Here is a 27,102-nt window from a genome sequence, read left to right on the forward strand (position 1 = left end):
TGCCTGTCTCTCGAGCACAGCCGGGCGCCTCAAACCCGGACCCTTTCCAGCTCCCTCGGCCTTCGGAAGACGATATGCGAAGGAGCAGCAGGAATTGCATTTTAAAGAGTTTGAAGTTAGGTTTTAAATAAAAACAATTTAAATGAAAATCCTACAGGCAGCTTGGAGGACAGCCCCCGAGGCGGGGAACGAGGCACCGCTAATTTGGGAGAGGAGGAACCTAGAATTACGAATTTTTGCATCAGCGGATTCCTTTCCGCGTCAGCTTTTGCATTGCTCCCGGAATGGACGTGAGAGATAGCGGTGGAGAAAGAGCCCAGATTTCTCTCTTATGTTTCTCTAGCGTCAACTCTCTCTTCAGTCTTCTCTCTCTTCCTGAGGAGCAAAAGGAAGGGGGGGGGCTTTATAAATGAAGTTCTCTCTGAAGCGCTGTTGTAAACGGAGAGGCGAGCTCCTCTATCAATTTCCTATCTCTAGGGGTGGAAAAGAGGCGGCAAAAAACCCCCCACATATCCCTGGGCCCTCCTCCCGTACGCATGCGCGCGAGAGGCATGGCCATTGGCCGGGCTGTCCCAGGGAGACGAGGAAGCGGCTGCTCGAGGCTGGGGAAGGAGCGAGGGCAGAAGCGGATAGCGGGAGTTTGTGCCTCGGCTGGGCGGCATGGAGGAGCTGGACGTGGAGCCTGCGGTCACTGTGCGTCGCTTAAGCGTGTCCCTCCCTCCCTCGCTCGGGGTGTTTGTGGGCCGCGTGGAGGGAAATGGGATCCGGAGAAGGAGGTGGGGCTGCAGGTGTCGGAACGGAAGGCTCGGATTTGGGTCCCCCCCCCTCGATCATGGGCAAGGAAGTTGAGAATTGTAGATTTGGAAGGGACCCCTGAGGGTCATCTAGACCGACCCCCTGCGATGCGGGAGTCTTTTGCCCAGCGTGGGGCTCGAACCCACGACCCTGAGATTGCTCTACCGACTAAGCTGTCTCCATTCGCCTTTGTGTCGGAATAGGCAGGTTTAAGAAGTTTCCTCCTCCTCCACCACCACCACCAGCAACCTCCTCTGCAAAGTGAGCAGAGGCAATAACGTCGTGACAGGGCCAGTTTTATCTTGCCTCCGGCCTTTCTTGCAAGGAGCTCAAGGCAGCATGCTGTGGCTCTCTTCTCCCAGCCCTATTTTAATTTTTCAGTTATAACAGCGCTGTGAGGTAGGCCTGGCTGAGGGATATGGGCGTTGCTCAGTGAGCTTCATGGAGTGTGTGTGGAGGATGTTCATTCACATGCTTAGCCTAACCCCAACCGCTCCACTTAAGAGGCTTGCTACAGTGGTACCTCGGGTTACATACGCTTCAGGTTACAGACTCCGCTAACCCAGAAATAGTACCTCAGGTTAAGAACTTCGCTTCAGGATGAGAACAGAAATCGTGCTCCGGCAGCATGGTGGCAGCAGGAGGCCCCATTAGCTAAAGTGGTGCTTCAGGTTAAGAATAGCTTCAGGTTAAGAACGGACCTCCGGAACGAATTAAGTACTTAACCCGAGGTACCACTGTATTTACCTTACACCCCACATCTCCATCTACTTGTTGCCAAAGAAGCATATAACAGATCCAAACCATGAACAGACAAAATCCTGACCGGTGGCCCTGTTCCTCAAGGCTTGGCCACTGACCAAACTGTGCCTCCTTAAGCTGTGCAGTCTTAAGGGCAGCTGGAGCCGGTTTGCTTTTTCTGGCAGGGTGCTGGGAAGCCAGCTCCCCACCTGCACTCCTTTGGCCAGTGGATGGGATCAGGCTGGTGTACCTGGGAGGCAGGGAGTGCCAGTGGCAGAGTAGTTAGAGCAGTGGTTCTCTTAAGTTTTTTCTCTGAGCCATGCTTTCGAAATAAAAATTTGCTCATACCACACCAAATTTTTTATTGGTGGTACAATGGCTTCTCTTGTTCCAAAAACTCCCTTTATTCATTCTTCAGCTCCAACACCTAATTAAAAACAATTCTGCTGGACAGCCAGCAAACCTCCGAGTGCAGGAAATGTTTTGGTTCCATGTCTTTGCAGAGTCAAGCAAATAACCGTGTTTTTTAAAATTTTTATTTCAAAACAAAAATTACAAACATCAAATTCAAAATACATATTCATTTTCTGACATAAGCCTATTACATAGATTACCTAAATTAAAATATATCTAAATGCTCTAGGCTTCCTTTTGCTATATGTAAATACAACACAATTAACATATTATAAATAATGTTATAAGTTCCCATATACCCCCACTCCCCTTCACCCATGTGTGATCTCAATATTTTACTTCTTCCATCTTGTTGTGTTGTTATATCAAATAACTCTGTTTTTAGTGGTTCTTCTTTGATGAAATTCACAATGTGCACAGCCTGATCTAGAACCAAGTTCAAATCAGCTACAAGGGTCTTGGTGATTAATGCCTCTGTGTAAAAAAACCCCTCAGTGATTTAATACTACATCTGGATTTTTCTGTTTGATGAGTGCCACTGTCCTGATACCACAGTCCAAAGATGGGCTCGTGGGAGTGGTTTGGTGCAGGCATTATTATAAGAAAGAGTTAAGTTTACAGTAAGTCACCCAGCCAGGCCTCACTGCCATTATAGATGTGGAATGGACACTGCAGCAGTGAGAGCTTGCCGTGACTTGTCTGCACTCAGGCAGATGTTTATACAACCCTTATTCCCAAAGCAGCATACTCCGTTTGCCCCAAACCTCCCATCAAAGCTGGCTAGTGAGGCCACACATGGCAGCTATCCAAGGCTTCTCCCCTCTCTGGGCCTAAAGCCCAGCATCTCAAGGACTACAGATAAGGACAGCATCAAAGCAAGTCAATTAACATATATCAAAGCAAGGAAACATAAACATATATGAGCTCATTCTTGCAGCAGCTGCTCATTATTTCGGCTGGTTATCTTGACTTATCAAGATGACATTTGCATGCTTTCCAGAACATTTCACTTTGGTTCAACACAGCTACCAAGCCTCTCATATTCCTTGTCATACATGGTGCTCCATCTGAAAAAATTCCAATACAAGAATCCCATGAAATCTCATTTTCTCCTGCCACGCTAGTGTGGCGCACCACACCCTTTGAGAACCACTGGGTTCCTCAAGCTCAGGGGTCGGAGCCCAGAGCCCAGCAGGACCGACAGCTCCCATCATCCCTGACCATTGGCCATGTTAGCTGGGACTGATATCACATGGCAAGGCAAGCAAGCATGTCCAAGATCATAGTAGGCAGTTGGGTTTGGTGTTGATTAAAGATGTAAGGGTGTGTGTGTGTTTTAATGGATAGAACTTGTGAGATGTTCTTCATAAGAGGGTCACTCTCTTCATTCCAGCTTTTGCTGCTGTCAGTGTATGTACAGTGGTACCTCAGGTTAAGAACTTAATTCGTTCCAGAGGTCCATTATTGACCTGAAACTGTTCTTAACCTGAGGTATCACTTTAGCTAATAGGGCCTCCTGCTGCCGCTGCGCAATTTCTGTTCTCATCTGAGGTAAAGTTCTTAACCCGAGGTACTATTTCTGGGTTAGCGGAGTCTATAACCTGAAGCGTCTGTAACCTGAAGCATATGTAACCCGAGGTACCACTGTAATTTAAGTTGCAGGTGTTGTTTTTTTTAAAAAGTGTACTTCGTAACAGATGTGTTTTGATTTCAGCATTGTTATCATATTTGCCTGTCTAATTCCCTTCCCTCCCTCCCTCCCTCCCTCCCTTCCTTCCTTCCTTCCTTCCTTCCTTCCTTCCTTCCTTCCTTCCTTCCTTCCTTCCTTCTGTTTCAAACAGCTGATTCCAGAAATAAATTCTGACAAGAAACAGTTATGTTTCGAGTGGGGACCTGGGGAGATGCTGGTGTGTGAAACATTGTTTGGATCAACAGGTTGGTAACCTCTGTTACTAATGTCTATGTTTTTGATGAATTAATTGTAGTGAATAGGCCCACACAAGTGCAGGGATAGAAAACCTCGGGCTTAGGGATTGAATGTGGCCCTCCGGGCCAATCTATCTGGCCCTTGGAACCATCACCAAGCATTTCTGCGTGGCAGGAATTCATCCCTGAACTCAGTTAATGATATTTCTTGCTTGCCTGGGTGGAGACTAGAGAGGGATGTCTGAGTATTGTAGTCACTAGCGGACAGTACAAAGGTGAAGTTGTCATTTGTCGCTGCAGCTACTTTTAGTTTTGGCCCCGCACATCACTGGTATGTGGCCCTTGGAAGATCACCCAGAAGGAAATGTGGCCCTCTGACTGAAAAGGGTTCCTTCCCCACCCCTGCCTTAATTCTAGCAGAGTGTTGATGTGGAATTGCATATGGTGAACAGGAACATCCCAAGACAGAAAAAGTTGGTTAGAATTAGCTAGGGAAGAGAGATTAATTAGAATAAAGGTGAGAGAGAGAACAGAAGGACACAGAAATAGAGATTTATATTTTTAGACATTGCTGCTATCAATCTTACAGGGAATACTGGTTAAAAATCATTGTCTGATTAATGTTTAATTTATCAATAATTATAACTACTTTGGCATTCAACTACAATCACCCCTTCTTTGTCCCTCAAAATAGACTTGCTAACTGGTCCTCCTGATGCCCGCTGATGTACATCAAATATCTTGGGCCACTGAACTTTCAGCACAGGCTGTATTAATGAATTCCAGACTCAAAATGCCTGGGTACATGTACGCAAAACTTGACATGGCTTAATTTAGTTCAAGGGCTAGGGAACCTTTTCCAGTTCCATGGACCACATTCCCCATGGGGAAGTTGCCAAGGATGGCATCCTTGTGGCAGACAGAGCCTGAGGCACAGGTGTCTGTGGTTAGAGGCAAAATTGGGCAGAGGAGGTGTCACCTGGACTGAGAGAGGTGGCCTGGGGAAGGTCCACAGGGCCAGATAGAAAAGCCTGGAGATGTACATTTGGCCCCTGGGCCTGAGATTCCCCTCCTTGGACTATATGCTTTAAGATAGGAATGGCAAACTTATCAGTACCTAGGTGGTAGCCCATGTTGGAATCCCATGAACGTGGTTCTGAACTCTTTGTTAGATCACTGGGACAAATTGTAATCAATTAAACAGCAGCCTTGTTCAGATATTTGCAACAGTAGTTTTCAGACTGTGCTTCTAGGAAACCTGCGAGATTGTCAGAAATGGCAGACAAACTTCACTACATGACATTTTGTCTGAGGCAGTGGCATGGCCCAATAATCCTGGGTTAACACCCCACATGAAAACATCCTACACAAAGCTTCAAGGGTGTAAGATTCCCCCCCCCCCCCAGCATATAAATCATGGCGAGAAAGATCCTAAGAATGAGGTCAGTTTAAAAACGAAACGAAACACTAGTACAAGAATGTGTGTTAAAAGCATTCATGCCCTTGCCTTTACAGAGCTTGCATAGAACAGAGGGAATATAGAACTACTTTGGAATACATATGCACCCAGATAACCTCAGTGTTTTTTGTCATGTCCCACTGTGTTGTGGGGCTGATGCACACATTATTCCCATGGTGAACTAACGGTGTTTGGCTGTATTAAAACTTCTGTGTGATTTGTTTCAGAGGGTAAAGAGAAAAGGCCTGACTGCCCCTATGTCTACGTTGTTCGCAAAGATCTAGATATATACTCTCAGACTTTGAGGAAGCTTTTCAATGAATCACATGGGATCTTTGTTGGCCTTCAGAAGGATGAGAAGGAAAAGCTTGGGAAGTCAAGGACTGCCCAGTAAGTGATCTAAAAATCTTCATGTTCTGAGATCATCCAGGTAGGGCCAGGGTGCTATAGTGATTTACTATTTGATTTGCAACAAAACCCTATGAGTGTGAGTGTGCATAGAATTGCAGCCTCAGCATATTGATCTTATTTAATCTGAATGTTTCTTCTGTAGCCACTGCTATTTTCATAAATGTTCTTTCACTCGCTGTCTACCAGAGGGATGCAACACCCTAAATAATGCTGAGGGATACCAGTTCATACTGCTTTCCAAGCTCATGCCCGGTGCTTGGAAAGGGTCTGTCCGTAATTTTTTCTTTTTAACCCATTCTAACCAGACTCTTCTACTTTTGTCAGGTTGGTTCGAGTGAGCAAAAACTACCGCTCAGTCATAAGAGCCAGCATGGAAGATTCTCATCAGTTAGCTAGTAAGTTGTCCTACAGTGTTAATGTGAAATGTGGTGGACTTGAGTCCACAATATATGTATTTTTTTGTTTTGGCAAGCTGATCCAAACGTATGCATTTATTGTGTATACTTGTTTATAAATTCTGTTGATTTTATTTTAAACAGTTTTATTATGTCTTACTTGTTTTTGAGATATGTTGATTATATTTTGAGAAATGCTATTTTGTGTAAACTGCTTAGAGATTTTTATCAAGTGGTCTATTTGTAGATTTTGTAATCTATGCTCTTCATTCAGTGAGCTACGCTACTAAGTGGTCTATACAATGTAATTTGTGAGATGATAACAATAAGAAAGTAGTCTGAATGGCTCATGAAATTGAGCTGCTCTTACAAGAAGTCAGTTTGGAAATCTTTTGAATCCCAGGCTCCACTGGGGCCCATAAGGTTCAGGTGATGGGGCCTTGGCACAGGAATAAGAACTACAGCCTTTTGAATGTAGCTGATAAAAGTGCTAATTAACTAAGTACACTGAAGAATGTACGGTGGTACCTCGGTTTATAAACAGTCCAGTTTAAGAACGAATCAGTTTACAAACACCGCAAAACCAGAAATAGTGTGCCAGTCTGAGAACTTTACCTCAGTCTAAGAACAGAATCCGAACAGTAGAAGGGCAACGGTGGTGGAAGGCCTCATTAGGGAAAGTGTGCCTTGGTTTAAGAACGTTTTTGGTTTAAGAACGGACTTCCGGAACAGATTAAGTTTGTAAACTGAGGTACAACTATACTGGTCTCTCCATACAGAATGGTAGATCTGGAGTGTAAATGTTTCTTTGGCTCAGAGAGCTAAGAAAAAGGAGAAAACCCTGACTTGTATATATTTCTTTTGTTAGTTTCAACACAGGACCCAGCAATCCACATGCAACACAGCACTGAGGTAACCTAAATATATATATTTTTGGTGACATTTGAGAATAACTTTTTTGCTAGCATCTGCCACAGAGCTTTGCAGCACTGCTAATTTCTATTCAGTTAGTTTTTTGGATTTTGTCAGAATCTCAACTGCTCTTGTTGCTTAATTGTCTTGGAAATACAGGCCTACCTTGGAGGTGTTGTGGGTTCGGTTGCAGACCACCGCAATAAAGCACTGACAGAAATTTTCCAGAAAGAACAAGTACCATGATAACTTATAGTTATCTAGCACTGTCAGCAACTGCAACCTGTCATAAACTCAGTTCTAAGCTGTATTCATATTTATTAAATTTCTGTCCCTCCTTTCATCTGAAGGTCACAGAGCGGTTAGCAATATATTAAAAGTATTGCTATACATTCTATAAAGTGGAGTTCATCTAGTTGTGCACAGGATATTACTCACTGTAGTTTGATCTTTGTATTTAAAAAAAGTAAATAAAAAGGAGATATTTAGTGCCTGTGGAAGCAGCCAGATACTAATAAACCATGACAAAATCTTCTGAAGTGATATCCTATGCTACCAAAAATGCTTGCTGTTCTTGGTGGCCAACCACGCAAATTTGTTCTCACCACTGAGATTGGCTCTTAAGAGGCGTAGGGTCTTGTGTAACACAATGCTGAGTTTCAAAGGTACTCAAGACAGCAGAGGAGCAAGCACAAACCTCTGGATGAATCACTTCCCCACCTCCAGGAAAAAGAGGGAGGAAGGGATGCTTCAGATTCATGCCTACAAGGTGAACTTTAAGAACTGGTGTAGCATTGTGCCAACCAGCACCCTGGCTGCTGCATTCAGCACTGGTTGCAGCGTCCAAACTCTCTCCAAGGGCAGCCCCACGTAGAGTGCATTGCAGCAGCCTAGCCTTGAGGTTGCCAGAACGTGGATCCCTGAAGCCAAGCTGCCTCTGCTCAAGAAAAGCTGTAGCTAACATATTCATGTGAAGTTGACTCCAAGCTCAACACGTTATGTGTGTCATCTTTAAATTGGCGTCTGTTTTCCTCAGGTGTCCACTTTGTCTGCGATGGAGTTGATCTGGAATCTTTGTGAAATCATGTTCATCGAAGCAGCACCAGGTGAAAATTGGACTAAAATGAAGTCAAAATGGCATGTTTTTTGTGTTGGAAGTATCTGCAGGTTGCTTTTTTAAAAAAACAACGAGATACAGTGGTACCTCAGTTTTCGAATGTAATCCATTCTGGAAGACCGTTTGAGTTCCAAAACGTTCAAAAAACCAAAAACACAGTACAGAAGCCTCAAAATGTAAAACTCAAAACGGAAAACTCAATACAGAAGCCGCATTTCATGTTTGACGTCCGAGGCACCTTCGGAAACTGAAGCACTTCCGGCTTTTCGGCATTTGAAAACCAAAACCTCCATCAATGGAGATGTTCGAAAACCGAGGTACCACTATACAAGAAGAAGAAGAAGAGTTTGGATTTGATATCGCGCTTTATCACTACCTGAAGGAGTCTCAAAGCGGCTAACATTCTCCTTTTCCCTTCCTCCCCCACAACAAACACTCTGTGAGGTGAGTGGGGCTGAGAGACTTCAGAGGAGTGTGACTAGCCAAAGGTCACCCAGCAGCTGCATGTGGAGGAGCGGAGGCCCGAACCCGGTTCTCCAGATTACAAATCTACCACTCTTAACCACTACACCACTCTCAAGGGAATGTCCTCAAAGTTATCTCCTAAACTGCCCCCTTAATTGCCCAGAGATGTCACAGAGTGAAGGAGAAGCCTTGCCTTCAGAGCAGTGGCTGGTGCTTCAAGGATTGGCACTCTTCAGGCAAGAAGGGGGGCAGCCTAGATGGGATAGACTGGGTGGAGGCACTTCTAAGGCCTCGTCCAACTCCAGCCTTGTCTCCAGAGCTTTCTGTAGTGCTGCAACCAATGGCCCACCTTGCTTTGTGTGTGTTTGCTCTGGATGGTCAGAACAGTGCCAGCATATGCCATGGACCCATGTATTGGGGGTGGAGGGACGAATTTGAGGTGACTTCCCATGACATGTATGCCCAGCGAGTTAATTCACATGTGAGCTCATTACGGTAAACCTGGATAACCTTCTGTGTAGGAAATGGTTTTTTGTTTGAAGTTGCTCACAGAGCATCAGCGAGCAAGTAAGAGTGACATTCTCCAATAACATTAGCTAAGGCAGAGCAGACAGCATTTATTCTCATCTGCGGGCTAGCACAGTAGGTTAAAGGAGAAGAGAGTAAAAGCATGTGAGTTTATGCACCCTTTTCAGAAGCATAGTCCCTTAAGCTCAAATATTTTTGTGCACACTCGAAAAACATAAGAATTGGGGGGGGGCGCGCTAAGATTTATTTTCTGGCAAAGCAGCAGCAAAAGAAGAGTTTGGACTTGATATTCCGCCTTTCACTCCCCTTAAGGAGTCTCAAAGCGGCTAACAATCTCCTTTCCCTTCCCCGCAACAAACACTCTGTGAGGTGAGTGAAGCTGAGAGACTTCAGAGAAGTGTGACTGGCCCAAGGTCACCCAGCAGCTGCATGTGGAGGAGCTGGGAAGTGAACCCAGTTCACCAGATTACGAGTCCACTGCTCTTAACCACTACACCATGCAGAAACAAATATCTTTTTTGCAGCTGGTTCTCTCCTGCGTCACCTCCTTGACTGGGTTCGTCTTCATGTGTGTGATGTGGACAACATGCTTTGCGATGTTCTGAGGAACGAAAGCCCCGCAAAACACAAAAACTTCTGGGATGCGGTGAGTGAGGAATTTTCTTAGCCAGAAAGCATTTGCTTCACTCCCCCCCCCCGAAAGAAACCTAGTTCGAACCAAAAATAAAGGGCTACTAGGAACGAGTTCTATGAAATGTGCGAGATCTTTTTAGTTCAAAGCAAACAGAATCATCATGAGGAAGGAAGACAGTTACATGTTAAGCATCTGTCAATGTAAGTTGGAAGTGCTATGTACCAATAATATTTTTTTGAGCTGATGTTTCAAGACCTTTCCCCAGCAAGATATGCACAAGGGATTTGAGTGCAAGGCAGTAGTTTGTAGCTCTGTGATTGCGATAGATCACTCTGGGTGCAGAGTGAAGCTGGAGGTATCGATGCCGATGTTCTATCTAGCAACAGACGCACGGTCAGGTCTGCATAATGGCAGCATGTTTTTTTGTAGTAGGAAGAGGAATAGTCCTTTACATTCGTGCTACTTCATGGCTTGGTTGATTGGACTAGTCTCTTCTTTAGGATGCTTACTTTTCATAAGCTGCTGTATGTGCCACTGCAGCTGCATGCATATCGATTTACAGTGGTACCCCGCAAGACGAACGCCTCGCGAGACGAAAAACTCGCAAAACGAAAGGTTTTTTCGTTTTCGAGTTGCCTCGCAAGACGAATTTCCCTATGGGCTTGCATCGCAAAACGAAGCTTGCCCAGGGGACAGCGGGTCTTCTCTTTTGAAGCAAGGGGCAGCGGGGAGAAGCGATCTTCTCCCCGCAGCCCCAGGTCCGGGGACAGCGGGAAGCGCTTCCCGCTGCCCCCGGACCTCTTTTGAAGCAAGGGGCTGTGGGGAGATCGCTTCTCCCCACCGCCCCTTGCTTCAAAAGAGGTCCGGGGACAGCGGGAAGCGCTTCGCGCTGCCCCCGGACCTCTTTTGAAGCAAGGGTTTGCGGGGAAAAGCGATCTCCCCGCAGCCCCTTGCTTCAAAAGAGGTCCGGGGGCAGCGGGAAGCGCAGCGCTTCTTCCCCGCTGCCCCCGGACCTCTTTTGAAGCAAGGGGCTGCGGGGAGATCGCTTCTCCCGGTGCTCCGAAGCCGGGCGGGGGGGAGGGAACACCTGCCCCCACCGCCCGGCTTCGGAACGCTGCTCCGAAGCGGGGCGGGGGGGCGGGAACACCTGCCCCAGCCGCCCCGCTTCGGAACGCTGCTCCGAAGCGGGGCGGGGGGGCGGGAACACCTGCCCCAGCCGCCCCGCTTCGGAACGCTGCTCCGAAGCGGGGCGGGGGGGCGGGAACACCTGCCCCAGCCGCCCCGCTTCGGAACGCTGCTCCGAAGCGGGGCGGGGGGGCGGGAACACCTGCCCCAGCCGCCCCGCTTCGGAACGCTGCTCCGAAGCGGGACGGGGGGGGCGGGAACACCTGCCCCAGCCGCCCCGCTTCGGAACGCTGCTCCGAAGCGGGGGGGCGGGAACACCTGCCCCAGCCGCCCCGCTTCGGAACGCTGCTCCGAAGCGGGGCGGGGGGGCGGGAACACCTGCCCCCGCCGCCCGGCTTCGGAACGCTGCTCCGAAGCGGGGCGGGGGGGCGGGAACACCTGCCCCAGCCGCCCCGCTTCGGAACGCTGCTCCGAAGCGGGGCGGGGGGGCGGGAACACCTGCCCCAGCCGCCCGGCTTCGGAACGCTGCTCCGAAGTGGGGCGGGGGGGCGGGAACCTCGCACCCCGCCGCCGGGCATCGGAACGATGCCCCGATGCCGGGCGGTGGGGCGGGAACCTCTCCCCTCGCCGCCAGGCATCGGAACGAGGTCCTGGACCTCTTCTGAAGGCAGGCGGGGGCAAAAGTCTTTGCTCCCCCCGCCTGCCTTCCCGGGACAGCGGAGACTTCTCCGCTGCCCCGGGCGATCTTAAAATGCTGGCGGGCGGGAGCGAAGCGTTCGCTGCCGACCCCCAGCATTTTAAAATCTCCTCGGGGCAGCGGAGACTTCGCTCCCGCCCGCCAGCATTTTAAAATCGCCCCGGGACAGCAGGGGCTTTTAAAATGCTGGCGGTTGGCAGCAAAGCCCTCCTGTCCCCGGAGCTTGCGGGGCGGGAGGTGGGAAGAAGGGCTTTTCTTCCCACCGCCAGCCTTCAGAACAGCCTTCTGAAGGCTGGCAGTGGGAAGAAAAGCCCTTGTCCCCCCCCCCCAGCCTTCAGAAGAGGTCGGGGGACAGACTGTCCCCGGACCTGGTCTGAAGGCGGTTTCCCTAGGAACGCATTAATTGATTTTCAATGCATTCCTATGGGAAACCGTGCATCGCAAGACGAAAAAACCGCAAGACGAAGAGACTTGCGGAACGAATTAATTTCGTCTTGCGAGGCACCACTGTAGTATGTTAGTATTAACATGCTGGTGCTTTCTTGGGTTCAACTCAGTTGCGGAAACCTTCCTTTTTGCTTTTGCAGTTAACTATCTTGGTGCTGCAAGGTCGGATGGACGAAGCTCGGCAACTGCTCTCTAAGGAAGCAAACGCCAATCCCACTTCAGTGAGCATGTGCAAAATTTTGGACGAGTTGATGAAGAAGATGCCTGTTCTCTGTGTATGTAAGATGTTCTTCTCATGCGCAGTGTGGTTTGGTGAATTGTCCGAAACCAGTTTGGCATTCAGATTGCGATACCGGTTTCAGATTTTGCGTTGGGAATACATTGCAGTGGTCAGGGAGCCACAATGTCTTCCCAGCTCAAATTGCGTGCAGATGGCAAAGGCGCAGGCAGGCAGAAGGAGCCTGAGAAGGTTCTTGGGCTCCATCTTCTGGTGCCTTTGAGGAAGCCAACCCTCCAAGGTGGGGAGGAAGAAGCAGCCGAGATAAATTCCAGACATCGTAGTATATCAGCATATTGCTCTATTTAGCTGCTGATATATCACAACATTGAAAACCAGATATTGCCTAGCCCTACCTGCCACTCTTCCTCAGAAGAGTCCGGGGTGACGTGTGCAAAACATGCAAACAAAATGCAGTGGTACCTCTGGATATGAATGGGATCCGCTCCAGAGCCCCGTTCACATCCTGCAGAAAACACAACCTGCGCGTGCCACAATTTGCCGCTTCTGCGCATGCGCGTGACGTCATTTGGAGCGTCTGCGCAGGCGACGAAACCCGGAAGTAATGCGTTCTGTTACTTCCGAGTCACAGTGGAGCACAACCCGAAAAGACTCAACCTGAAGCAACTTTAACCTGAGGTATGACTCTACAGGGACGCGGGTGGCGCTGTGGGTTAAACCACAGAGCCTAGGGCTTGCTGATCAGAAGATCGGTGGTTCAAATCCCCGCGATGGGGTGAGCTCCTGTTGCTCAGTCCCTTCTGCCAACCTAACAGTTCGAAAGCACGTCTAAGTGCGAGTAGATAAATAGGTACCGCTCCGGCAGGAAGGTAAACGGCATTTCCGTGCGCTGTTCTGGTTTGCCAGAAGTGGCTTAGTCATGCTGGCTACATGACCCGGAAGCTGTATGCCGGCTCCCTCGGCCAATAAAGCAAGATGAGCGCCGCAACCCCAGGGTCGGCCACGACTGGACCGAATAGTCAGGGGTCCCTTTACCTTTATGACTCTACAACGCAACAGCTGCATGCTGAAAAAATAATTGTAACAGATTAATTAAAACAAAAACGTGCACTGCTTATTAGGAGCACACTTCTTGCTTATGGAATTGAGAAGGCCTGGCAACGTTCTGCTTGGCCAGTGTTACCAGTTCATGCATGTGCCTATTTTTTGATTATATGAAGCTGCTTTCTTTTGAGTCAGACCATTGGTTCATACAGCTCAGCACTGTGAGGGAGCTCTGGCAGGAAATCTCCAAGGTCTCTGAATGGGTTTTTTTCAGCCACGTTACCTGAGATCCTTGGCAATGCTCAAGGCTGAAATGGGGACTTTTTGCAGCATGTTCTTTCTGCCACTGACAAGAATTAGGTCATTCTTTTTCATACTGCTTTTCATTGTTGTAGGAAATAGGTTTATTTTGTCTCTGTGAAATAGTTGTGTAATCTTTGGTGCACCTTCAAGAAGAGAGTTGCTTCTGGGTTTCTGATATGGGCTTACGTATTTCCAGACATTGGATGCAGAAGTGGGGAGGGGAGGGGGGAGAGCAGTACATACAGTGGTACCTCGGGATGTGAATGGGATCCGTTCTGGAACCCTGTTCGCATCCTGAAGTGAATTTAATAAGCGACTGCGCGTGCGCGGCTCGTGTTTTGATGCTTTCACGCATGCGCGTGATGTCATTTTGAGCGTCTGCGCATGCGCAAGCGGCAAAACCCGGAAGTAACACGCTCCGTTACTTCCGGGTTGCCGCGGAGCGCAACTCGAACTCGCTCAACCCAAATCACATTCAACCCAAGGTATGACTGTATTTGAAAGGAAGTTCTATTAACATGAATGAAATTGATTACTGTATGTGTAAATGTTGACAGAGGTGCTTGTCAGCGGACCGTTATCCTGTTGTTGTTCTCCATCCCAAGAAAGGTTAATGATACAGTGCTTGTTTTGGCGTTCCAAAATTTGTGCCCCTTTTCATTGGAAAGAACAAAATTTCAAAAAGCTTTCTGTTCATGCAGAGTTGTTTGAAAGCACTGTAAATTATAGTGTAAGATAGATCTAAAACTAGGAAAAGAGGAAACCAAATTGCATGTTTGTGTCTTCCTTACCAGCCTAGCAACACCCAGACTTTGACGGAGATGGAGCTGAAATGGCAGCATTGGCATGAGGCATGCGAACGGTTCCTAAAGGATGGGACATTTGCTTCTAATCCGCACATGGAAACCCTCTGCAAGGTGGGTAAGATTGAAGAATGAAATATTATGGTTGACCCCATTACTGAGTTTAAAGCAGGTTGGGGTATAGGTTCTGCAATTGCATTGAAGACATTTGGAGCTTGAATTGTTTGGCTGTATTCTTTTCTGTCATACGGTGATCTTGGGTGAGTCACCAATATGTCAATATCTAGATTTCACTCGTTCACCCAACAAATGGGCTAGGACAAAGTGTTTGTGTGTGGAAGGTATATTTCATTGATTGGGTTCCTGTTCTGGAGCTAGGAGGAATGACAGACTCTCAGAAGTGGTCTATAAAACCATAACAGTTCTTACTAAGGCTGAACATCCTTACTGAGGATGATTCAACATCATGTATGTTCTCGGGTGTAACAATTTGGGGCTGCTTATTAAGCAGCGCTTTCTGCTGAAAGGTTGCATTGCTAGGACAGCTAACACTCTGCTGCTACACCCAGAGCAGGCTACCTACCTAATTTTGGAACATCAGAAACACCTGTGACTGAAGGGGGAAAAGCTAGGAGAGCTTGCTCATGCCCTTTCTGGCACAACTGCTTTATAGAGTTAGCTCAGTTGGATCTGTTAACAATCCCCCAGACTGGAAGGAATACTGGGGTACCCAAGGAAATACTAGATCCCAGGTTCTTGAGACAAGATGACCTGTGTTTTCCAACCAGATACATCACTTGCTCTTCCTCAACACACCCAATCTTATACTTCTGTAGCATGAGCCCTAGCAGCCTAGGCTTTGTGGGCTATTACCAGAATCCCTAAGCTTGACAAATACTTATTCCAGACCCCAATGGCCCAATTGTATGAAGCTTTATTCAGAAGAGGAGGAGGCAAATGGACAAAGCAGGTTAAAAATAAACAGGAGCTCTGTGGTTCAGATCTAACTGTGCTGCGTGAAGAACTTAAAAACGGGTTTCTCAGTCTACTCACCTGTAACAGAACATAGTTGATCAAATGCAGATGGTGGATGATGGGAGGGAGCACTGAAGTGGTTTGTTTTTTCTTCGTCAAGATCATGGTGGGAGATGAGAGCGCAATTTTAGAGAAGAAAGACCTCATGACTAATTGGTACCATTTTCTGGTAACCCGGCTGCTGTACTGCCACCCTACCGTGAAGCATGTGGAACTCCATCTCTACGCACAGGTAACTCGGGGGGGGGGGGGAATCACTTTTAGAGTAGAGCCGGCCACAACCTTTGGGCCACCCAAGTGGGAAAATGGCTGGCAGTCCTGTCCTTTTGCTCCACCCACGGTTTGCCATGCCTTCTAGCTCATGACAGTGGGAGGAGGAAGTGTTGGGACTGTAGGTGAGCGATGCTCAAGTACACTGGGTATATCCCAGGCAGAGCCATCTGCCCTTCCTGCCACCGACGCTCATGAGAAGCTTAAGTAGCAAATTTTTGAAATCCACCACACTTTGTACCAAATCCTACCTGATCAAAAGAGGGCCTTCATTTCATAATTGTCTTGCCTTGACCTGGGAAAGAGCACCCTCGGTGTTGAGTAAACCCTACCCCTTTCTGTATTCTGCAGTCGAGCATGGACCTGTTCCTGGGAGCAGAAAGCAGCCCTGAGCCTTTAGACATCATCTTGCTGGCAGCCTTTGAATTAGATATCCACCAAGTGATTAAAGAATGCAGGTGAGTATTGCCATTCTTGTCTGAGAGCCTTTGGCCAGAATTCCATCAGCTTCACAGTCTGGTATCCCAAGTATTGTAGGGCCCAAATGAATTCTTGCAAAGTAGGTTACTGCATCCAGGCCGGAGCTTGAGGCTTCTCGTTGGGGGTTCAAAATCTGCTTCTTGCGCTGCTACTCAATCCTGTCCTTCCTGCCCCTTGCCTTTCGCTGAGGCGGGGAGGACAGGGGAGCCTGCAAATCTGCCTGCCGAAGCTCTGCGTCCAAAATTCCCTTTGGGGCTTCTTTTGGGGTGCACAGCGCCCTTGTGCTCTCCCCAGGACTCTATCGACTATTGAGCCTTTCCCGGAGCTTAAGGCTCTTGCTCCGTTGCCATTAGCGGCCTCCCTAGAAGTCCATATCCTAAGTATTCTAAGGCCCAAATGGATTCTTGCAAACATCGTGGTGGGTGCATAAATGGGAATGAAAATGAAGAGCTGGTGGAGTAAAGAGCTTCGTGGTGAAAGCATGAACAGAGAAAATGAGATTCTCTTAGGTGCAATAACACTTGCTAAATTGGGCTGGGGAAAACTTGTCAATTTTCAGAACACAAAGAAATAGTTTTGTGTGTTAAATTATCATTTTGCCTTCCCTCCCTTTCGCTCCTTGTATATACAGCATTGCCCTGAGCAACTGGTGGTTTGTAGCCCATCTGACAGACCTGCTGGATCACTGCAATCTCCTCCAGTCACACAACCTTTAGTGAGTTACCCTTCCTTAGTGTTTTTGCGTTTTATCTGTCAGTGGTCAGACCATCCCTGTCAGTGTGGTGTTTGAGAGGTCCCTTGGCAATCTTGTGGCAACTGGCAGTTCAAAGGCAAACATGTTTATTATCTGTCAGATAATAACTAAGATGATTCTTAAATGTCTTTGCTTTACTTTTAAAAACTGCTTAGTTTTAAGTTTCCTTTTTATGGTAATGCTTGGCATTTATTTAACATTTTAAAAGTGCTTCATCTAAATTACAATTTTATTAATCGTTTTACATATCTGGGACTGAGACTGTGACATAATATGACAGAATATCGCAGGGCAAATCCATCTGCTTTTGTTATACTCCCTAAGGGATGGTTAAGCTCTTAAACTCCCACTAGAATCTTGTTCGAATAAAAATATTTTTTTTTTGTGGGATGGAGGTTGTTGTTACATCCTGTCCAACAACTGCTGTGGTCTTTTCACAACCAATTGCTTTGATCATAGTGCCTAGCAGTTCATGTCATATTAGTCAAGAGCGAAGGATTTTGAATGTGGACTATACTTCTACATACACACTCATCTTGGAAGGTTACAAAAGTCACAGATGCAGACTTTTAATTAGTTCGTTTTCCCTTCCTGAAAGCAGTGATGGAGAGAAGTGTAACTTGGTGTTTAGACTGAAATGTAGTCAACCTTCTGTTGCTCCCCTTCCCAATGATGGCAGAAAGCTTTATGATGAACCCTTTGTCACTTTAATTCTGAGTGATTTTGGTGTTCTCTAGGAGGGAGAAAATCACTCAGAATTAAAGTGACAAAGGGTCCATCATAAAGGTTTCTGCCATTTTCTATTTTCTCAGCTAAGTGATGTAAGTCAGTCATCATTGGGAAGGGGAGCAACAGAGGAGGGAGAAGGGGATGCGGGTGGCGCTGTGGGTTAAACCACAGAGCCTAGGGCTTGCCGATCAGAAGGTCAGCGGTTCGATTCCCCACAACGGGGTGAGCTCCCGTTGCTCGGTCCCTGCTCCTGCCAACCTAGCAGTTCGAAAGCACATCAAAGTGCAAGTAGATAAATAGGTACTGCTCCGACGGGAAGGTAAATGGCGTTTCCGTGCGCTGCTCTGGTTCGCCAGAAGTGGCTTAGTTATGCTGGCCACATGACCTGGAAGCTGTATGCCGGCTCCCTCGGCCAATAAAGCAAGATGAGCACCGCAACCCCAGAGTTGACCACGACTGGACCTAATGGTCAGGGGTCCCTTTACCTTTTACCTTAGGAAGGAGAAAGTCACAACAGAAGCTGTTTCTTGACAATGGTTAGGGTTAGCTCAGTGCTTGCCACTAATTAGTGATTATGCTGTCCGCCGTTTCATTCTTGTTTCACTATTTGTAGAATATGAAACGTATGTGAACTACTCTTAACGGTGCAGAAGTGATGTTAACACAGAAGGAGACTGGGATTTTAATAACTTTGACAACAAAAGGACTAGCCAGAGCAGCCCTAAATTCAGTGGAAGTGATTACATGGAAATGGGAATTTTAAAATAATGTGTTCTTCTTTTAGTTTTGGTTCCAATATGCGTGAATACCTCCTGCTGGAATATGCTTCTGGACTCTTCTCTCATCATAGGTAGCAATCTTGTTTATTTATTTTTTAAAAAATATGTTATAGTATTGTGAAGCAGGAGGAGAGATTCTGTTCTGAAGAAAGAGAATAGTAAGACTCTGAAACATGAGGAAGGTTTGGTTATGCTGTATTAAACTCATGACAGTCGTTTAAGCCATTTGATAAGTGCTACTCTAAACACTACCTCTCTTCCTACAAATTTAAAATACAGTACTGTATGTTGTTACCAATATATTATTTTACAGAGACAGAAAACGGCCCATTAGCTCATCACTCTCTTAAAGAACAGAGGCCAGGGTAGTATTTAGAATAGCAGTTACCATCAAATGGCTTCTAGAGAAGAGTAAAAGCCGATTTAAACCCAAAGCTAACTTAACATAAGGTTCCCCTGCTGCATTATCACCAAGTGCCCTGTAATTTTTAATATACATGCATTCATGTTAGCTTGAGCACCAAAATGTTTCACTTGCAAATTTTTACTTTCCAGAAGCTTGCAGGGCATGTGGCATTTCAGACTGGTGAGAACTCTAGATGTTCCTCGCATAAGGGATTCCAGTGTAGAGTAGAGGAGCAATCCAGACAAAAATCCGAATTTTTGTGTGTGTGCTCAAGGCATTTCTTAATGTGCATCTGTTGAAGCTGAGCATATGGGAGCCTGACTGCAGTTGCTCTTCAGCTTGAGTGATTGATTGATAAGCCTAATTGGTCAAAGACTTGGGAGTCAGGCTTCTAAACATAATATATCTGCTTCAGTTAAAGTTAATTGTGGCTAACAGTGCAATCCGAACCATGTCTGTTCAGAAGTGTCCTTATCAAATTCAGTGGTGCTTGGTTAGCTTGGCTAGCTAGGTAAATAAGGTTAGGATTGCAGCCTTAAGTCCCTCTGAAATAAACACTGCAAAGTAATCTTGGCTAATTTAAGTTCCATACATCAACTGAAATTTGTTTTAACTGATATTAAATGGTTACAAATATTTTTTAAATTTTTTGGGGGAAATGGTTGTAACCGGTCCTTGCTCTTTGTGGTAAAGCCCGGGCAAGATTTCTAATACATAATAAAATAGTAATTTCTTTAGTGGGACATGGTACAAGTAACTATATCTGGATATTAACTTTATATTTCAAGATTTAAACAGTTTGCATTGACTTCAGATTTCAATGAGTATTTTAAGGAATGTGAGGCTTTCATGTTCACAACTTGCGTAACCCACAAAGGCCAGAATTTTAAAAGTTCAAATTCTCATTCTTTTTATCAGAAGTATCACTGCATGGACTAAGGACGATGATCTAGGGGAGGAAGTGCACATGAAAAATGTTGAGCGTACTTTTTTCTTTTCAGAGGCTGCTCCCACAGAATTCCATGCTGCCATTTTAGCTTTTCGTTTTGAAAAGCTCCCACTTCAGCTTGCCCTGTGAGCTTGGTAGGGTCTATGAGGGCAGCTTCTGGAAAAGGAAAAGCAGGAAAGAGTTTGTGCACAGAATGTGTGAAGACAAGCCTTTGGCTCGTGGTCTGTGTGTCGTGAAATGGCTTCTATTTTCTGAGAACTGCCTTCTGAAAAGAACTGTTCAGTCACTCACATTTCTCCTTTGTAGCTTGTGGCAGCTTGCAGTAGACTATTTTGACCATTGTCCAGAATTTGGCAGAGCGTACTTGGAGCATCATATTGAACGGATTCCTCTGGACACAGAGCATAAGGCCCTCAAAATACTGAGGATCTGTGAGCAGAGAATGATGACCGAGCAAGGTACCTTTCTTCATATATGAATGCATGTATATTTTTAATCTGTTCATATAAACACCATTTACTGAATGCATCTCTTTCCCCTCCCAAGTCCGTAGCATCTGTAAGATCATGGCTATGAAAGCCGTCCGGAACAATCGCCTCGGCTCTGCCCTGTCTTGGAGCATCAGAGCAAAGGATGCTGCCTTTGCTACCCTCATATCAGACAGGTAAGTCTTGCTTAAGGGGAGAGCCATTTTGTCCAGCAGCAGTAACAGCAGACTATTGGAAGACCAACGCTTTCGTTCAGAATTGGCTTTTGCACCTGCATGTTAGAGGTGGGTTGGGCAGGGTCCCTTACACAAAAGAGGGGCAAGCTGCAGAGCACATAACAAAAGGTAAAAGGTAAAATGGGAGCTCACCCTGTCACGGGGATTCAAACCACCGACCTTCTGATCGGCAAGTCCTAGGCTCTGTGGTTTAACCCACAGCGCCACCCGCGTCCCATTAACAAAAGGTATTGCAGCATTAATGTGCACATAGCCCTTCAGCAGCCATTGCACACAAGAGCAGAGTGGGACGGGGGTGGCACTATGGTCTAAACCATTGAACCTCTTGGGCTTGCCGATCGGAAGGTTGGTGGTTCAAAGCCCTGCAACCCACCTGCAATGGGGTGAGCTCCTGTTGCTCTGTCCCAGCTCCTGCCAACCTAGCAGTTTGAAAGCACCCCAGTGCAAGTAGATAAATAGGTACTGCTGTGACGGGAAGGTAAATGGCATTTCCATGCGCTCTGGTTTCCGTCACGGTGTTCTGCTGCACCAGAAGCAGTTTAGTCATGCCGGCCACATGACCCGGAAAGCTGTCTGTGGACCAATGCTGGCTCCGTCGGCCTGAAAGCGAGATGAGCGCCGCAACCCCATAGTCACCTTTGACTGGACTTAACTGTCCAGGGGTCCTTTGCCTTTCTTCTTCTTCTTCTTCTTCTTCTTCTTCTTCTTCTTCTTCTTCTTCTTCTACACAAGAGCAACTGGGTGAGGAACTCTGAGCTTCATTTCTGGAGTATTGCTGTTAACCCAGAACAGGATAACAGTGTCCATACTGTGTTGTTTCTCCTTCCAGTGGAAGTCATATGCTCCAGTGTGTAGCTTTGGAGAGAGTGACTGCACACAGAAAGGGGTCCTGGTCTTGCTAGGCTGTGACATACCTGCAAGGCAAGAAACCTCCACTTCCAAGCTGTGACCTGCATATGCTAATGACCAAGCAGCAATCAGCATTCAAATACTACACCCAGGGGGTTAAACTGGCTCTTTAAAAAAAAAAAGGAAGTATACTGGTACCCCTGGTTGCGAACGGGATCCATTCCGGAGGCCCGTTCGCAACATTAAGGAACACAACCCTCAGTAGCGCGTCTGCGCATGCGCGAGCAGCGAAACTCGGAAGTAACCCTTTCCGGTACTTCCGGGTCGCCACAGGACGCAACCTGAAAAAACGTAACATGAAGCAAACGTAACATGAGGTATGACTGTAGCTTGAGGCTCGAATTCCTCTGAAACTGAGAGACACAAAGTACTGCACTGAGGGCAAATCCAAGTTCCCATTTGCAAGCCCTCACTTTGAGGGGAAATGCTTTTGTCTCAATCCGACCCGCGGATGGTCCAGGAATCACGCGTTTTTACATGAGTAGAATGTGTCCTTTTATTTAAAATGCACCTCTAGGTTGTTTGTGGGGCCTGCCTGGTGTTTTTACATGAGTAGAATGTGTGCTTTTATGTAAAATGCATCTCTGGGTTATTTGTGAGGCATAGGAATTAGTTCATTCCCCCCCTTCAAAATATAGTCCGGCCCCCCACAAGGTCTGAGGGACAGTGGACTGGCCCCCTGCTGAAAATGTTTGCTGACCCCTGGTTAATCAAATCGGAAAAGCTTTTAAAGATCATTTGCTGCTCCTACCTGAGGGGGTTTGGTCGGGTAAAAAGACAAAACTATAGTCATCTCATAGTTTATTATACCAGGGGTAGGAAACCGGAAACCTAAGGCCCATGGGCCAGGTCGTTTAACTGGCCCACAAGCCGCCCCCGAACTGAGCCGCCTACTTGGTGAGTCTCCGGGTGCTGCGCTAAACCAGCACAGCGCGGGGACTCGCTTCCACAGCGCCAGAAATCGCATCTGTGCAGACGCTGGAAATCGTGTCTGCGCCGAGGCCGGAAATTACAGCAATCTGGCCCACAGAGGGATCTCTACTGGAGTGAACTGGCCCAGGCAAGGTAAACCCCTGGTTTATACCTTACCTGAGGGTTGGTTTCTGGAATTTCGTTCCACTACGTCATCTTTAATAACAAAGAACCTCTCATAGGGCAGTTTTGGGAAGGGTGCTTTCTTGGTCAGTGATTTCCAAATTGCTACAACTGCTGGTATGCCAGGAGAAAAAGAAAAAAGGAAGCATCCAGCCCTGGCTCTGCCTCTTTCTAATCAGCCTCTGTTGAGATGGGTAATTCTGCCTTGGCTGTACAGCAGGTATGACTGGCTCATTCCAAAATTGCTCAGAGAGGCAGCAGAATTAGCTGCCCTTAGAGGACGCTCTGTCTGTAAAGTTTCTCCATTCAATGACTCCTGAAGAAACATGGGGTGGAGGGAGGGTTCCTTTGAAGGCAGGCCTTTGCACGCACTCTAAAAAATGAAGCTAATTTGAAGAGTTAAGAATGAAGTGTGCCTCTCAGTTCAATTCAGGGGAATACATGTGACTTGATTATTAAAAGTTCAGGAAGCACTGTTCTCAATTCCAGGCGGCAATTCCATTCACAATGGCAGGTTTCGAATCTATAGAATACTTGTTTGTAAGAGGATGGCATGTTGAAGTAACAATATGTACACATTGATGGTTCGGAGTGGTAATAATCTTCCCACCTATTCCGCCCCCTCTAGATTTCTGAAGGAGTACTGTGAAAGAGGCTCTTTTTCAGACTTGGATCTTATTGACAACTTGGGACCATCCATGCTGCTTAGTGATCGGCTGACATTTCTTGGTGAGAGCTACTTCTTACAGCCTCTTTTAAAAAGGAACGGTATGGTGCGCTGGGCGATGACACCACCACTTGAGGAAAATGGACTGAAATTCATTTTGAAGTGCATGCGCGAAGCAGTGCAAATTCCACATCTTGGAACAACCAACCATGAAACCACTTGTTATAGCCTTGCTTAGCTGGAGGACATAACAGTAGTCTTATCATGAGTAACTAGACAGAGACTTTCTAAGACGTTTCCTCTTTACGTCACAAAAGGCATATTTGTTTTTTTAAAAACCACAGGAAACAAATGCTTCCAGGTGTGGTAGCACTAATGTTGCTGGCTTGTAGCTCAGACAACCACAGGAACGGATCCTTCCTCTGTGTGTCTTGCATCAGTGTGATGGCAAATTGAATTGAGGTTTTCTTATTGATAATCCAGTGGAGGTTTCAAGGATTCCAGGGAACTAATAATAAAATAGGACAACGTGGCTGGATCTGGCAATATGTAACTACTGATTTGTTTTTTTTAACAGAAATAGTTGAAAGGTGAGATTTTCAGGGCTTTGAAAGCTGGTCCAGTTTGTATCAATAGCTGCAAATACTTTTTAAAGACTCCCTGAGATGTAGTGATTGTTTTCACTCTTTCTCAGCCATTGCCATCCTGGTGACTTCCAGATGTTTTGACTGGCAGGGTTGATGGGAGTTGTAGCCCAAAATATCTGGAGGGCACCAGATGTTGGCAAAGCCTGCTGTGCATTATGGAAACAGTTCAGTAGCAATTGATCATGAGTTGTTCCATTGATATGAATGGGGCTTAATTAATTTTAGTAGTTGTTGATTGCAACTGCCTCCTTTACTGGATTGCCACCAGAAATTTCAGCTTCCCTAAATGACCAAGATGCTAGGTGGTCATAATGCAGTTTTAATGGATCTGTCTTAAGAAATGGCTTTGCAAGCTGACGGTGTGGTATCCTGAAAATGTAACAGGGCTGAATTAATGTTTGGATACAGGGAAGTACCGGGAATTTCATCGGATGTATGGCGAGAAGCGATTCTGTGCAGCGGCTAAGCTGCTGTTGACATTGATGACAGCTCGTATTGCTCCTTGCTCCTTTTGGATGACCTTACTGACTGATGCACTTCCGCTCCTGGAGCAGAAAGAGGCAAGTGTGATATTTCGGAACAGTAGAAATACCTGCCGGTGGTGGTGATGGTCTAAGGAATGTCCCCACTTTCCTGGGTAAACTAATCACTTGACAGGGAAGCATGAGACCCTGTGCTCCCACCCCAAATAGCTTTCAGCAAAAGCCCAGAGAGCTCCAGAGCTGTATGGTTGTGAAGATTCACAGTGGCAGCAGATAGGCAGCCAAGTGCACTCTGTGTAATTGCTAAAACTCCGTCTAGTGTTCACAGGGGAGATGGATGTGTGACCTTCCTCTTTGATCATCTGCTTCTTCAAAGAAACAGACTCATTACTGAAAGAGCTTTAGCGTTCCTGCAGATGGGTTCAGTTAACCTTGATACTAAGCTGTAAGTCATGAAGTTTCCCCTGAGGTTCTCTGCCCATTTCTCAAGGGCTTGCATTTCAGCAAGCTGGTTAACTCTGAATCCTTTTCAGTTGGACAAAAATGGAAATGGTGCTCTACAGAAATCAGTTGGCCTTGGTCTACAGCACCCAACCATCAATTTGCAACACTTTTCCTAAAAGCCACAACCAGGCTGAGGAAACCAAAGTGTAGATATTCAGCTTTTAAATCTCATTGGTCACTGAGATTCACGTTTAGATGCATGACCTGCCACACATCAGCGGCTTGAAAGTCCGCCTCCAGTAAATAAATGCTGGAAGAAATTACAGTTGTATGAAGGTAACTACTGTTTTCCTCCAGGTGATATTCTCTGCTGAACAGACATACGAACTGATGAAATGCTTGGAAGATGTGATGGCAGCGGAATCGAAAAACCAGAAGCTCCAGGTAATCTTGTCCCAGACCTTGGCTTCATATCATAGTTTGTTTGGAGGGAAACTAATCGGTCTCCGGTTCATAAGATAGCACTAAGCCATGAACCTTGGTTTTTTGCTTCTTGGGGAAAGAATAAAGTAGGAGTCACCTGCATGTTCACAAACTATTAACTATGTTTCACCATGATGTGTGAATGCAGCCTCATCCTTTTCCTTGAGCCCTTGGAGAAGTGCAGAGGGCTCAGAAAAATGACCTGAATTTTCTCTCACATGTGGCGTAGCTTGAGAAAAGGCTGAAACAGCAGAGGAAACATCTACTGATCCCCGCAGCCTAAGAGTGTTTTATGAAAAAGTTGTGGTCTCAAGGTAGTAAAATGGAAGAATTCATAGCAAGTTACATGATGTATGGCTGTTTCTAGCAAGTTGGAACTTAGCCATTTTTAGAACAAGGGAAAGAAACCCGAGAGACACTTGGTTCCATGCAATCCTATTTTTTTGTGACTGTATTCATAACACCTTGAAAGATGCTTCCACATGTTGAATGCAAACTAACAGGAAGCGCTTTCTTTCCCAACAGCCATAAAATAAGCTGGCAGAAGAATGCTTAGTAATGTGTAAATTGCAGCTCACATACAAAATATCAGTTTAAATGACAGTAGATTAGCATATTTCAGGGATGATGAACCTCTGGCCTATTTTGGACCACCAGGCAAGCCACACAAATCTGCCTTACACCTGACATATATGACATGACGTGTGGGGCAGATAAAGGCAGGGCTTGGCCTCATGAGATGCTGTCCAATTTGGTGAACTCCTAAGATTCTTTCTGTTTCCAGGAGGATGATGCTGAGACCATGAAGGTGGAAATGCTGAGAATTGGTCTAGCACGAAACCTTGCACGAGCCATTGTCAAAGAAGGCACACTGGAAGAATCATGAGATCACTTTATTGGAGTGGCTCACAAACTTAGCGTCAATTACTTACTGTACATATCATGGCTGTTTTTTTCTAGGAATAAATGTCATCTTTTGCACTTTTCTTTTTAAAATTGCCTTTTGTAACATAAAACAGTGGAAGAGGAAATTCCTTTTTCCAGTGAATTCAAGGGAAATTGAGCTTTCTGCTCTCCTAGACTTCAACAACTTAAGATTACTTAAAGTAAGTAACCTCCTAAAGTGACCTAATAATCAACATCTAGATCTAGTCCATTTGATAATCTAAAACCAACCCAAATCTCCATTCATGCAGAATCGAGGAATAAAAATTATTTAGAACTTTTTTTACCCAAGAAGCAGCTTTAATTCTAATTTGCAGGCACAGAAAATTTTCGGCATCCTTACTATCCCCCCATTCCACTGAATGAAGCTGTGTAGCTCAGCTTTTAAAATAAACTACACAACTTTCATCCAAGCCCCCATCTCCTAAACTCTGAGCATTATTTAATCACAGGATGCTTCTGCTTTGGTGAAGGATCTGGTTTTATTCTGACTATTGTTCTTAAGAGAAACAATACTATGCGGTTGAGTCCTAGGAGTTAGGGATGGGGGGAACACCCTACAGTATTAACTGGCAGCAAGGCAGGTGAAGCAGAGTAGAGAAAGCAATTTTATTGAACGTGCAGAAAAACAAGAACTTCCGAGACATATTTACAGTCTTTTGCGTGTTTGGTAGGAAGCTGCAACTTCAGCCTATGAACAAGTAACATTCATAAATAACTTCTGAAGCTTCTAACAGTACATTTCCACACAGTGAGACGACGGGATCTTGCTACTGGGCTTGTACAGCATGGGTATGGCAGCACTGCTGACATTGAGAAAGCACTTGTGCTTCCCCCCTCCCCCCTGGTT

At 46.2% G+C, this 27,102-nt stretch overlaps 1 protein-coding gene across 1 annotated transcript; it reads left to right on the forward strand.

Annotated features, from left to right (window-relative positions):
* Positions 1-533: 533 nt before the first annotated feature.
* On the forward strand, positions 534-26,288 carry NUP85 (nucleoporin 85). The gene is made up of 19 exons (XM_081899709.1): positions 534-693; positions 3,792-3,885; positions 5,563-5,725; positions 6,071-6,141; positions 7,010-7,053; positions 8,090-8,159; positions 9,688-9,809; positions 12,207-12,341; positions 14,446-14,568; positions 15,590-15,721; positions 16,111-16,217; positions 16,871-16,954; positions 18,507-18,572; positions 20,163-20,314; positions 20,403-20,520; positions 23,213-23,313; positions 24,307-24,458; positions 25,182-25,268; positions 26,092-26,288. The coding sequence occupies exons 1-19, from the start codon at positions 661-663 to the stop codon at positions 26,191-26,193; spliced, it is 1,956 nt and encodes a 651-aa protein (XP_081755835.1). The 5' UTR covers positions 534-660; the 3' UTR covers positions 26,194-26,288.
* Positions 26,289-27,102: the final 814 nt, after the last annotated feature.

The sequence above is a fragment of the Podarcis melisellensis genome (genome assembly GCF_964234715.1).
Source record: "Podarcis melisellensis genome assembly, chromosome: 2".
Lineage (NCBI taxonomy): Eukaryota > Metazoa > Chordata > Lepidosauria > Squamata > Lacertidae > Podarcis > Podarcis melisellensis.

Excerpts from the sequence above, each read along its gene's own strand:
- NUP85 (XM_081899709.1), top strand. The coding sequence starts at position 661 with ATGGAGGAGCTGGACGTGGAGCCTGCGGTCACT. Across the intron at positions 694-3,791 it reads ACGTGGAGCCTGCGGTCACT|CTGATTCCAGAAATAAATTC; the intron begins GTGCGTCGCTTA and ends TGTTTCAAACAG. Across the intron at positions 20,521-23,212 it reads GCTACCCTCATATCAGACAG|ATTTCTGAAGGAGTACTGTG; the intron begins GTAAGTCTTGCT and ends CGCCCCCTCTAG.